General features: G+C 43.0%; 1 protein-coding gene across 1 annotated transcript in view; it reads left to right on the top strand.

The window, feature by feature from the left end:
- Kcmf1 (potassium channel modulatory factor 1) overlaps positions 1-13,301 on the top strand; it is a 58,153-nt gene extending 44,852 nt beyond the window's left edge. The window contains exons 4-7 of the mRNA XM_027429461.2: positions 3,373-3,474; positions 6,033-6,207; positions 7,177-7,459; positions 11,996-13,301. Of these exons, the coding sequence (XP_027285262.1) occupies positions 3,373-3,474; positions 6,033-6,207; positions 7,177-7,459; positions 11,996-12,257 (822 nt within the window). The 3' untranslated portion in view covers positions 12,258-13,301. The remainder of the gene's footprint in view (positions 1-3,372; positions 3,475-6,032; positions 6,208-7,176; positions 7,460-11,995) is intronic.
- Positions 13,302-13,666: the final 365 nt, after the last annotated feature.

Here is a 13,666-nt window from a genome sequence, read left to right as displayed (position 1 = left end):
ACGCTCTTGAAGAAATTCCTTATGGAGGCTGAGAGAGGCACATTACATGGTGGAATGGAGCCTCTCCTATTGTTGTCAAGCTATGCACAATACTCAGAGCAAAAACAGGCTAATGGGATTATGTTTGCCAGAAGGAAGAAACCAGAGGAAATCTGAACCTGCTTGGAAAATAATTGTAAAGGAGAAACATGTGAAGCTTCTATTTAAAGCAAGAATGTTGATAGCCACCTTTAGAGGGTCTTCATATTGCTCCTTGGAGATCTCTTCTTTATCCTTTTTCTTTTTCTTTTTCTGTCTTTCTTTCTTTCTTTCTTTTTTTTTTTTTTTTTTTTTTTTTTGAGATTAGGTTTCTTGTCACCAGGAACTCATGGGTAAGCTAAGTAGCCAGTGAGCCACAAAAATCCAACTGTCTCCACCTCCCCAGCACTAGAATTACAAGCAATGTACCACCATACTCAGCATGGGTTCTTGGGATTAAACTCAGATCCTGTGATTGGAAGGTTGTCTTCTCTGGTCCCTACCCTACTTTTAGGTGTTTTCCAGTGGGCAGATGGGTAGCCTGTGTTGGGAGAAGGCTGTCTGCTACATTCAATAGTGACATACTGTCTGCATGTGGAATGATGACTTTGAAAGGTATGTTGGTAACAAACAGCGTGTGTTGAAATATGCACCGATTGGTTGCTTGCTGGTAATCATGCCAGAGACCACATAGAAACAGCACAGTCTTTGTGAGGCCTTGTCTCATTTGGTAAAGGCTCTTGAGGGCTAAAGATAAAAAGCAGGACAGAGGAACAAGATCAGTGACAAGATGGACCCGAAGCGAATAACCCAAACAATAGCAGAGACTGAAAGAATAGCAAGGGTGTTTGTCACTTTGATTTGGCTTTTAATTTAGCAGGGAGATAAAAGTTTTAAATGCTACCATTGGTTTCAGCTATATTTGCCAAACTTACCCTGCCATAAGACCTGGGATTCTTGTTCAGAAACGCAGGTCTACACCTTCCCAGTCTTTCTCAAAGGCCTAAGAGAAAAGCATTTTTTAACAAGTACTTTGGGTGATTTATATTCTTAGCCAAATTTAGGAAACACCGACTTAAGCCAATTCAGTAAGCCGTATTGTTGACAAGTTGTTATAATTTTAAACTAATGTGTTGTGGAATTTTCATGTATAAATAATAGAGAATACTGTGCTATGTGGTGATGGAAGTATGATAAATATTCATGCTGACAGGATGTCACATTTTAGAGTGAATGACTTATCCTTTGTGTAGAATTTTCCCAAATTGTGAAGGAATTAAGCACCATAATGGAGAAGGCCCATTCAAAACTAGCAGTATTTGTGTTTCTGACGGCCAGGTCTGGCCCCCTCCAGCCCCACCCCACTCCATTCTACCTCCTTTCTCTTTCTCCCACCCTATTTTGCTTGCAGTTTTTCTTACTTCCTCGTTTCCTCCTCTGCTACTCACCAAGTGCAGCCCGCCTGACCCGAAGGCGTCAGGCGTGAGGCCTAAGTGCAAAGTGCACAGCATAAAAGATGGCCAGGCTTCTGTTCTCATTGTCTCTGAAGCCAGGGGTATCGGAACATGGGAACAGCACCAAGTGACCTGGATTTCTAGTGAAGAGTTCACAGTTTGTAAACTTGAGAGCAGATAACACAGCTTTTCTCTTGAAGAGAAAAAAACCTGCCTGACCTTTGCAAGGACTTGAGAGTCTGCTGGCTTCTCTCACTTCCCCTTGGGTGCATTCCATCCTGCCCTTTCTCTTTTTGTAGGCCGTCTGCTTCCTTGTTTTTTCCTGTGAGCATCTTTGGATTGTCTTAGTTATTTTTCAGGCTCTAGTAGTAATCAGGACAGCCAGCTGGGCGTTAGAGACTGGTTGTCAAGTCAGTCAAATGCTCAGAGCTTTGGCTCTCGGGTCACAGAGGTGGGAGTTGTGTTTGTTTGGACCCTAGGAGTCAGGTTGGCCAGTTTGCTCCATGTTCCAGCATTGACTTCTGTGTCACCTTACCAGTTCCCTCCTCCTGTGCTACTGTGAGCAAGCTACATAGTTACCCATGGTGCGTGTACTAGTGAGGTGATTGATTGACAGACTAGTAGAAGCACACACCTCAACTTTTAGCTACATTCCTTGGTCTCCCTTTGATATCAGACCTTCTTTCTTGCCTCTTGTTAAGACTTGGAAACTTTTCCTACTTCAGGGACTGGAAACTAATATTAGACCACCATCTGGAAGATAACAGCCTTTCTTCTTAATAGTTTCTTACTCTTTCTATCTTTTCTTCTCCCTACTCCCTATTCACTAATTGTGATAAAGCCATTTCAAGTAGCCATCCCAGCAATTGGTTACAGATTCTCAACTGCTGATCTTGCCCCCCGCCCCCACGCCAAGGTCTAGCCCCAAAGCATAACCACTCCTATCTCCCTCCCTTTTTAGGTCTTCTTTGGATACTAGCCAAAATCCTAAGCACCCTTCCCCTGGCACTCTCATTCTCACTCTTCTCTGAGCATTGCCCACGCCATGTGCAGCTGCTCACTAACGGGTTGCTGAACACACCCACTTTCTTGGACCCTGGCTCAAAAGGCATGACTCTTCCTCTTCTCCATTGCCCCCCTCCTGCTGCTGCCAAGATCACCTGCTTACCTGCCCTCTGGTTTCTCACTCAAACCAATAAAATGGCCCTCAAGCTTTAGGGGAGCGAAGTTTCCTTCCCAGCTCTCATCTCCTCTACCTGTGTACACAATGCTGTGTTCTTACTTACAAGTTGCTGTCTCTTACCATGAGGCAAAGGAGGAAGTTAACTACTCCTTGTACTTAGCCCACCCTTCTGGGAAGTAAGGTTCTAGGACATGCCTCTTTCCCCCCCCTTGAAGTTGGTATGCACATTTGTACATAATCCCGTTGTCCATCTTATTCTGTAGACACTATATAGCTATTGCACAGCTCCCTCACTGACCTGGAACTTTCTGGATGAACTAGATTAGCTGTTCAGGGAGCCTCACAGATTCTTCCATCTCTGTCTCCCCAGCCCACAACCACATGTTAGTCACGCATTTGCTGTCCTAGTTGAGGATTGACCCTTAAGACTACCTAGCTTTGGAGAAGTGTACCTTAATTTACATCTGATAATACCATTCCAAACTGTTTGGCTAGACCATGTGAATGTGGATCCATCCTACTGATGGAAGATTCTGCCAGGAGTCTGATCTGAACTGTTGAGAACCGCTGTGTTGTGACCCTGAGACATGGCACTCACTGCAGCTGAGTGACAGCAGTGCCCTCTCAGACCCACAGTGGATCTGCTGGGTTGAAACGGGATCATGGGCAGGGGCCTCAGCGACCTGTACTGACGCTCTGGCTTTATTTTCATTGCAGATTTGTCCGATATGTGCAGCATTACCTGGAGGCGATCCTAATCATGTCACAGATGACTTTGCAGCTCATCTGACACTTGAACACAGAGCCCCTAGAGATTTAATATCCTTCCAGGAGGCAGCGTGGGAGGCTTTGGTGGTGATACTATTGGTTTTGATTGTTTTGGGGAATAGTATTCCCAGAGAGAAAGACACTAAATCTCCAGGTTATTTTTATTTGCTTGACCTTTTCATAAAAGTGACTTTGTTGTTTTGTAGACTCATTATGCTGCTTTCAGGTTATAAATTGCCTTTCTAAATCTGTCATCCATTAGGGTTTTATTCATGTGAAAGTTTAAGTCAACTCAAAGTTCAGCGTTTTCTGTCTGCCAGACATTTCTTCATATTCCATAATCTAAGCATGGACTTGATGGGGAACAAGCTGGTCGTTATATTTTCAGTCTGTAGCTCTCATCTCTCACTCACAGTTCATAGTTTCCTACAGCTTCTTAAGGGAAGGTGGATGTTAATGGAACAAACCTGAGAAATTAGAAACCTGAGCCAGCTTAGAGGGTAGCAGGAAGTGGAGTGGAGCTTAGCAGTAGCAGGAGTGTAGCAAAGAGCATGGAGACCTCCCTGCCATGCTCAGAGCACACCAAAAGCAGCACAAAGGAAGCAGAGATTTTTTTTTTTCTTTTCTTTTCTTTTTTTTTTTTTTTTTTTTAAAGGCAAGGTTCTTGTAGCATTGGTTGACCTCAGACTCACAGATCCACCTACCTCTGCTTCCTGAGCGCTGGGATTAAAGGTATGTGCCACTAAACCCAGCTGATTTTTTTGGGGGGGGGGGATCTGATGCCTCTGCTGACCTACATGGGCAAGAGACACGTGCACATGGTACAAAGACATTCATGCAGGCAAAATGGTTTTTTCCGCTGAGACAGGGTTTCTCTGTGTTACAGCTCTGTCTGTCCTGGAACTCAATTTGTAGACCAAGCGGGCCTGGAACTGCACCACTACTGCCTGGCAAAATAAAAATTTTTTGAAGATGAAAAAAAATGAAGTGGTCTAAGAATACGTAGGCCTATGAGTTACTGTACATTTCATAGGGGAGCTACAAAATAACAGGAAGTAAATAGTAACCTGAACAAATTCTCGAGCTTCTGATGATACAGTGTGCATTCAATAAAGACTGTACCACATCATCTGAACCCATTTTGTAAGCCTTCTATGGATTTCTTTGGTTACCAAGGAAAAATAAAATTTTTGAAAAGTACAGGAATGTGAAAAGTACTTTACATGGTGTTTTTGTGGGGTTTTTGTTTGTTTGTTTGTTTGTTTTTTGTTGTTTTTTTTTTCTTCAAATTTTAAAAGAGAAAATGCTGCCATGGCAGATACTGAAAGCTTGAGGAGATTTCAGGTACCTCCAGTATCATGCTGTACTGATTTTTGTTAACATGGTGTCTAGTGTCTGCCTGTGGACAGCAGTCATTTCCACACTGTTGATGAATGTCATCCTAAAATTGCCATTCTTTCCCAGTTACCACTGAAGAACAACACTACTCTACACTAGACCTTTTGTAGACCCCAAACTCATCCCCAGCATCCTGTGAGACCCTGCACATTGAACTGACTTTTGTGGGGCTGCTTACCCTGTCCCTAAACTACCAGAGCTACCAGCCAAAACCAAGAAGCCAGCAAGGAAATTGCCATGGTAAAGTTGTTACTTCTCTCTGCGGAAATACAGGATTGTCTTCGTGATTTGGTTTTTGGAGACAGGGTTTCTCTGTGTAGCTCTGGCTGCCCTCTAACTCGCTCTGTAGATTAGGCTAGCTCTAACTCACAGAGTTGCTCCTGCCACCACCACCTGAGTACTGGGATTAAAAGAATGTACCACCACTGCCCAGCTTTTATTTACTTTTTTTTATTCATGATTTTTGATAACTGTTTGTTACACAAGACCTTGTGTTTAACTCACATTCAACTCTGAGAAAAGTAAGGTTTCTAGGAATCTGCCTGAAGTTGTCATGTTAATCTGTTGTCTAATGATGGCAACAATTCTAGGGTTTTCTGTTTAGCAACAGCACTGGGAATAAAACTTAAAGACAGAAATTAAAGCTGACATAGAAACTAGCTGCATCTACTGAATTTAGATTTTCCAGCCTGCTCTTTTTCATTGTAGAAGATAATGGTATCTCACAAGCTGTTTATGGATACATAAAATTCAATATTAAGATCACCTTAGATATTTAACCAGGGAGCTCTTTTAACCTCATCTGGCAATGTTCCAGGTCTAGAATCTAGAAGAAAGTTCTTGACTTTTAAACACACAAAATTCATACATTGCTTTTTTCTGTTTGATTGTATTTGTCTTGTTTTTTGAGTCTGGCCTCACTATGTAGCCCAGTTGTGAGGCTAGCCTCACAACTCCCCTGTCTTCCTGCCTTAGCCTCCAAAGAATATTACAGGCATGTAATCATGCCTAGTTTATACTGTTGCTTTTATATCTGGGTATCTTTTTTTGGGTTAACAGGCCTCATAGAATTAGAACACTTGTAAGCTAAAGGTGCTATTTTAAGCTGCTTACAATGTAGGAATACCAACTAGCAAGAGCTCAACTGTTTGCTGTTGTTGTTGTTTCTTCTTTTGGTAAACTACTCATCCTTTCCTTAACTTTGGAGTTATGATGAATCGAGTGGTGTTCGACATGTACGTAGAATGTTTCACCCTGGTCGGGGGTTAGGAGGTCCTCGTGCTCGTAGATCAAACATGCACTTTACTAGCAGTTCTACTGGTGGACTCTCTTCTTCACAGAGTTCATACTCTCCAAGCAGTAGGGAAGCCATGGATCCTATAGCTGGTAAGTTTGTTCCACTCTTAATGGCAAGGGCGGCAGGGTGGGGCGCTCCTGTTAGGATGTATTTGTGTGGTGTGTGTGTGTTTTACTTAAGCATCTGGTCCTATGCTTGCATTCCTCCAAATACTTAGAAGTCTGACATTTGTAAATGGACAGTGTAAAGGAGTCCATGTGCTACTGCATCTCTCTAACGTATTAGGGGATAAGCTAATACAGAAGAAAGGCTTTAGGGAAGATTTCAGAGTGGAAAAAAGCCTTCGGAATTCCATGATTCAATCTCAAGGATTAGGGAACTCAGTTGGCTTTTGTTGGCAGGAAAGTAGGAATGAGCATTGTGATTTGAGAACTATATTGTTGTAGGACACATGTACTGAAGGATGGGGTTATAGCAACATGAAGACCTTCACTAAAACAGGAGTGTGGGTTTTAATAGACCAGAGTCGAGCACTGCAGGTGGGGAGGACCGGCCTTACCAAGTACTTTGGAAAAGCAGTAGCCAAGGATACTAGAGAGAGGGCAGAAGCCAGAATAAAGGCCACACTTAGAGATGCTCCGGATTCTGGGGTTTCATCCTGGCCATTCCTCTGTTGAAATGATAAAGATGAATGAATGTTGATGTCAGAGTGCCAGGCCCTGAGGTTCTCAGAGCTGGGAACACAGTAAACAGTCAGTCTGTTTGACCCCTGCTTTTGTGCTGCTTCTATTAAGAGGTCTTAGTTACCACTGAACCTGTAGGTGGATCTTCAATCTAAATTAGAAGTATAGCTGTACTTTATGTAATAATTTTTCTCAAGTTCTGCCTAAAGCAGCATAATTGTACGTAGGCTCCTATTGGTGTGGGGTCCTTGGCCATTCTGATTATGTTACATGAATTTCCACTGTCCACAGCATTTGCTGTTCTCCACCAAGAGTAATGTGTAGCACTTGGTTTTCCTCGTTGAGTTGATTGATTGTCTGCATTTCCATCGGCAGAGCTGTTATCTCAGTTATCAGGAGTGAGACGCTCTGCAGGAGGACAGCTTAACTCTTCAGGCCCTTCCGCTTCTCAGTTGCAACAATTGCAGATGCAGCTGCAGCTCGAGCGGCAGCATGCGCAGGCTGCACGGCAACAACTGGAGACAGCTCGCAACGCAAGCCGGCGCACTAACACAAGCAGCGTCACCACTACAATCACACAGTCCACGGCCACAGCCAACACAGCCAACACAGACAGCAGCCAGCAGGCTCTCCACAACTCCCAGTTCCTTTTAACAAGGTATTTCATCTACTGTCCTACATGGGTGGGAGAAATGATGTTTTGTTAAAGGCACTGTCCAGTCTAGTGTGTAAAAACATCCACTTAGAAACTTACTTTTGATCAGACCATTGCAACTCACAGCCCTCCGATTAAAATCACATATTTTATATTTCCCCAAGAACATGAAAAAAAATTACTTCAGATAAAGTAAATGTGGATCTTTGCGTTCACAAGTTATAGGTCATGATTGAAAATATTTTCCTTTCCTGTACTACACATAACACAACAGTATCGTTTTACTTATCAGCTAAATTTATTTCATAATTAATGTTTCTGATCTTTTCATTGGAGTCTGCTGACATGTATTAGAAAGAACAAGAGAGGGTGAAGGAGATGGCTCAGTGGGTAAAGTGTTTGCTGCATCAGCCTGAGAGCCTGAGTTCAGATCCCCAGCACCAAGTAAAAAGTAGTATGTTTCTGTTATCCCCGCCCTGAGAGGTGGGAACAAGAGGACCCTGGGGGCTCACTGACCACCACTCTAGCCAGTTGGTGAGCTTCCGGTCTAATGAGAAACTGTCTTGAAAAGTAAGGTAGAAAGCTTAGTGCCAAGTTGTGGCCTTTACAGACTGAACGGGTGCATGTGTACAGCGCATGAAGACGTACACAAGAGCAAAAGCTTTCAGAATATGGAGGTTTTCACCTGTGATTTTCCAAAGTTTGATCTAAATTCTTAAGACTAGTACCCAAAACTAACTTTAAAAAAGTACATAGAGTAATAATTTCGTACACTGGCTGAGGTTCTCATATGCTTCTAAAGCTACAGGTGAGGCTTGGGATGTGGTTCTGTTATAGAGTGTTTGCCTAGCATGCACAGTGCTGCCGTCTGTAGTCCTAGCACCAGACTGGAATGCCAGCACTCAGAAACGTCAGGGGTATCCTCCCACATTGTGAGTTCATGGCCAGCCTGGGACACTGTCAGAGAGGCTAGAGAAGTAGCTCAGAGAATATAAATCTTTTTACAGAATGGTAGCATGAAAATATGAAATACTTAACTTGGGATTATCTCTACAGAGCAGAGAGCAGGGTGGAGGCAGGAAGATCAGGAGTTCAAGGTCATCCTCAGCTATCTAATGAGTTCAAGGACCAACCTTGGCTACATGGGAATCCAGTCTACAAACTACAATGTGTGTGGCAATTCTTTGGGACCTTAGAAGAAACTTGGACTCATTCTTTCATCTCACACTTAAATCCTGTGCAGTAGTTCACATGCATAGGTAGGAAGGAATCCTGTATAGACATAGATTTTGAAAGTGGCTGGGGACCTTTGGTTTAGAGCCCCAGCTTTGCTACTGAATTAACCCTTAGACAGGTCACTTCCTATCTCAAATTTCAGTTTTACCATCAGTATCCCACCTAAGAATCCTGCCATTTATGAGAGAATTATTAAAAATACTAATCATTGTCCTTTATTGTGGATTTGAGGAGGCATTTTTCAGAGAGGTGTTTGTCTTTTCAGTGGCTGTCCTAAGGTGAGTGAGTACCTGTTTACCACCAGGCAGTGGTTCAGTGTAAGAAGGTTCTGCTTGCTACCATTCTACCTTCCTACAGAGACTGGACAATAGCAATGCCTTTAGGGTCTAGGCATTGCCTGAAACACACCTGCCAGTGTGTGTCTTCCCTGAGAGTTGGCTGTTCTGTGGGTGGAATATCTTCCCAGGATAACAACATCTTTCAGCCAGGCATAGAGGTGCATGTCTGTAAACCCAACACTCAGGAGGCTGAAGCCAGAGGAAAATGAGTCCAAAGCCAACCTGTATGTACTGCAAGACCGTGCATCAAAAAAGAACTGGGCAGTGGTGTGGTAGTGCACATCATTGATCCCAGCACTCTAGAGACAGCAGCAGTCAGATATCTGAGTTCAAGGCCAGCCTGATCTACAGAGTGAGTTCAGGACAGCTAAGGCTGTTACACAGAAACCCTGTCTTAAAAAAACAAAAAGGGACTGGGAAGATGGTTCAGTGGTTAAGAACACCAGTTGAAAAAAGATCCAGAAAAAAATTTATCAGAGCATAATGGGTGGCCTCTTAGTGCTGTCCTTAGACCCAGACTGTAACTTCTAGAAGCTGTGTGATGTCTAATGCCCTGCAGTTTGCATACCATCCTTCCCTACCTCTCCCTTCCAAAACAAAGTCTCACTGGGTAGTCTAGGCTGGTCTTGAACTCTTGTTTCCTCTTTCCTCAGATTCCAGCAACTGAGCATAGTAGAATATGCCTATAATCCCAACATTCTTAAGCTAAAGGCAGGAAGATAAAAAATTTAGAATTATCTTTGGTAGTATAGTAGTTAGAGGCCAAGTTCAGTTTCTTTGTTGTTGGGTTCCTTGGAATTCCAAGTATATCAGCATGCATAATAAAGTGGAACAAGGAAAGCAGCTGCCGCTCTGGTGACTCTGTGTGACACGTTGTCTAACCCTAGACCTGACTGTAGAGACAGTTTTTTACAGGGAGGTCAGAGATAGTTGACATGTTAAGAAGTAGTCAGGTGTCTAAGTTGGAGTTTTGTCTTTTGGTAATGAACTAGTTAGTTTAGCTAACCCAGTTTGAAGATCTTAAGCTTAGCAGTTCTTTTGGGCCACAAACAAAACTGGCCCATCAAAACATTGAGCCCTCTGTCAGATTTTATCTGCCCCTCAAGAATTAGGCATTTTTTAGCTACTTCCCCTAGAGTTAGAAGAGCATTGAGAGTGAATGCTTTCCAGCAGGCGAGCATTGATATCTCTAGTTCGCCTTCTATCCATCCACCCTTTATCTCTGTTACAGATTGGACTTCCAAGTTCCTCCCCACATTGACCACAGGTGTTTGCCAAAGCTGAGAGCATAGGAAGCACTTTGATAATTGGGTTGGGAATGTGTAGCCATTACTCGGGCTCAAATGTGTTAGTGTTCTTGTGTGACAGTCTTAAAGTCCTCTTAACCACGCACTGTGGCTTTAGTGACGTTGGAGTGACCGACTGCCCCATATACTCTGGGGCTCAAATCTGTTAGTGCTCTTGTGTGACAGTCTTTTTTTTTTTTTTTTTTAAGATTTTACTTATTATGTATACAACATTCTGCTTCCATGTATATCTGCACACCAGAAGAGGGCACCAGATCTCATAAGGGATGGTTGTGAGCCACCATGTGGTTGCTGGGAATTGAACTCAGGACCTCTGGAAGAACAGTCAGTGCTTTTAACCTCTGAGCCATCTCTCCAGCCCATGTGACAGTCTTAAAAGTCCTCTTAACCAGGCACTGTGGCTTTAGTGGCGTTGGAGTAACCGACTGCCCCACATACTTTGCCCACTTTGAGTTCTGTAGTTTAGCTCTTCCCTTATCTGAGCCACAGATCTCATCATTCCCTGACGGTTTTTCACGGAGACTTTGAGCATGTTAGTTAATCTTTGCTGAGTTTCCTCTTCTGTAAAATGAGCAGTCCCAACCACTCCGGCGAGTGATGCAGAATGACTGACAGCAGCCTGACTCTGGGTTCTATGCATCACTTCTGCCTCCCAGGTGTTGGGATTGAAAGCGTTCACCACCACACCTGGCTGAATTTTCACATCTGATTTTCAAGATGAATACCTGACCAGGTTCTGTGGGGATGAACCTTGGTTTCCCAGCCAGCCAGTGACCATCATATCTGTCTTGCCATACTCTGGTGGGAAAATGAAGTGGTGGGCTGATGAGGTGGCCTAGCAAATCCCATAGTCTGAGTTCAATCCCCAGAACCTATGTAAAGGTGGAAAGAGAGAACCAACCCCACAAAGTTGACCTGAACTCATACATGCACCATGGTACACACACATTTAAAAAAGACAGGTGTGGAGGCGTAAGCCTTAACTGCAGCACTGGGGAGCCAAAGATAGGTGGACCTCTGAGAATTCAAGGCCAGTTTTCTTGATCTGCATAGCAAGTTGCCAGCCACCCAGTAAGGCCCTGACAGGAAAAAAAATGTGGGGAAGAAGAAAGAAAAAGGCATGGTATATGCCTTCTTGAGTTTTTGTGCATACCTTTATTTCAGAAAAATAAACTGGGAAAGAGAAGAGTCTCAGTGGGTTTTGGATTCAGTTTTTCAGTAGCACATTCTGGTCACTGGATTGGATCTGTGAGCAGAGTCACTGCTGTGTGCCCTTTACTCCCCAGGGGTAAAATTCTCATTAGGGCATCACCTCTTCCCAGTCATAGGGTCTGTCAGAAGCGGCTTTGTTCATTTGTTTTCAGAGAGGGTTCCACCAGGCTTTTCTCCAGAGGTAGACTGGGCTGTCTATCAAAGCAAAATGGTTTTTGTTTGTGTTTGCTTGTTTGGTTTTTTTCATCTCTTTGAATCTACTGGACACAGGTTTGCACCCCAGGAACGTGACTGCCACAGTGTGGGGATTTATCTGCACATAACAGAGATCATGATGTCACCAGCCAAAACATTTGCTTGTTGCATGCAGTCTGTACAACTTGGCCTCACCGTGCATTAATCCTTGACTTTTTACCAATACAGTCTTTTCTTTCTTACCTGTACAGGTTGAATGATCCCAAAATGTCTGAAGCAGAGCGCCAGTCCATGGAAAGCGAGCGCGCAGACCGCAGCCTGTTTGTTCAGGAGCTCCTTCTGTCCACGTTAGTGCGGGAAGAGAGCTCGTCCTCAGATGAGGATGAACGGGGGGAGATGGCAGATTTTGGTGCTATGGGCTGTGTAGATATTATGCCTTTAGATGTTGCTTTAGAAAACCTAAATTTAAAAGAGAGTAATAAAGGAAATGAGCCTCCACCACCTCCTCTTTGATGACCTCCCCACTCGCAGACAGTGTCCTCTGTGCTGTATTTGCCAATGAAAGTGGACAACAGCTACCCTGGGTTTGTTTGGTGATTGTAATTTCAGGTCTGTCACTCTTGTTACATTGTGTACATTCAAAAGGAAGAGAGAAAATATATATGATAATCATTTCCACTTAACTAATTTTTACTTCTAGCAGGTAAATGTAGGTAGCAGTGCAGGGTGATCTCTGCTTCCTGTACCTTGACATGCAAAAGGCTCTCCTAATACTCCACATTCAAACTGAAGAGGAAAATTGAAATCTCTAATGAAGCTGCTGTGTGTATTTATGAATATTAATGAATAAAAACTGCTTGGATGGTTTACCTAACTACTGCATGAGGTTTTTTGCAGCGTGCATGAGTTTCAGTGACCTTGTTATTTAAAAAATTAAATACAAGGAGTAAAACTTAAAAAAATAAAAATAAAATACAAAGCCCAAAGCTTTTCCAACATTATTCAGTGGTTACAGGGCAGAGTAGCTTTTGAATAGTGTCTGCCTGACTACTCACCCTTATACATGTGCCTCCTACGCACAAAGTCAGCTCTGCAGTGGAACCTGGGGGTCCTAGCCAGGGATGCACTCTGCTGTGTGACTGTCCTGTCGCCCTGTTAACCATCTTGCTCCCACGGAGCCCAGCCTGTCTGAAGACACACCAGTAAAGGCGGGATCTGCTGCAGGGCATCTCTGTGCCCTTTAAACAAATCTTGTTTGTGTTTGTTGGAAGTTTTTACTTTTTGTGGTTGTTTAAACTTTTTGATTGTTAAACATGTTCATTCAGGTGTAGATGAATTTCATTTATTCACTGTTCAGCAAAGTTAACCTGAATTATGTTGTCTTGTTTTTAAAAAATCTCACATTCTCAATCATATTTTACGTTATTTATGTATTTGTAGTTTGCTTAGACAGATCACTATCAGGGGAGCCCTGAGGATTTGCCTTCCCAGATTTTGTCAACCAAATTCTTAACGCTAATTTTAGCACCTTTTATTTATTGGTTTTTTTTTTTTTTTCTGGCATAAAAAGTAAAGTCTTTTAATTGAATCATGTCACCTATATGCCTATATTATTAATCCTGTGTGTAAAAAAAATATATATATATCTATATATATAAAGAGAGAGAGAGAGGGAGAAAGAGAGAGCCTTCTAGGGCTGTTAGGGGGTTTGGAGGATGGGTGCTTTTTATTTGTTTCATTTTTTTCACACTAGCTCCAGGAAGGGACAGTGGGTCTGGGGATGGGGGCAGTTTTTTGGAATGTAAATTTAGGACTTTAAAAAAGGTGCACAGCTTCTGATAAATTTCTAACTAGACTTAACCTAATCATGTCTGGCTCCAGTCCTCTTCCTGTGAGCCCTCCTCTCTGTTTGCTCTCCTCTC

The sequence above is a fragment of the Cricetulus griseus genome, chromosome 8 (assembly GCF_003668045.3).
Source record: "Cricetulus griseus strain 17A/GY chromosome 8, alternate assembly CriGri-PICRH-1.0, whole genome shotgun sequence".
Taxonomy (NCBI): domain Eukaryota; kingdom Metazoa; phylum Chordata; class Mammalia; order Rodentia; family Cricetidae; genus Cricetulus; species Cricetulus griseus.
The sequence above is the reverse complement of the archived record's forward strand: the minus strand, read 5'-3'. Positions and strand labels throughout refer to the sequence as shown.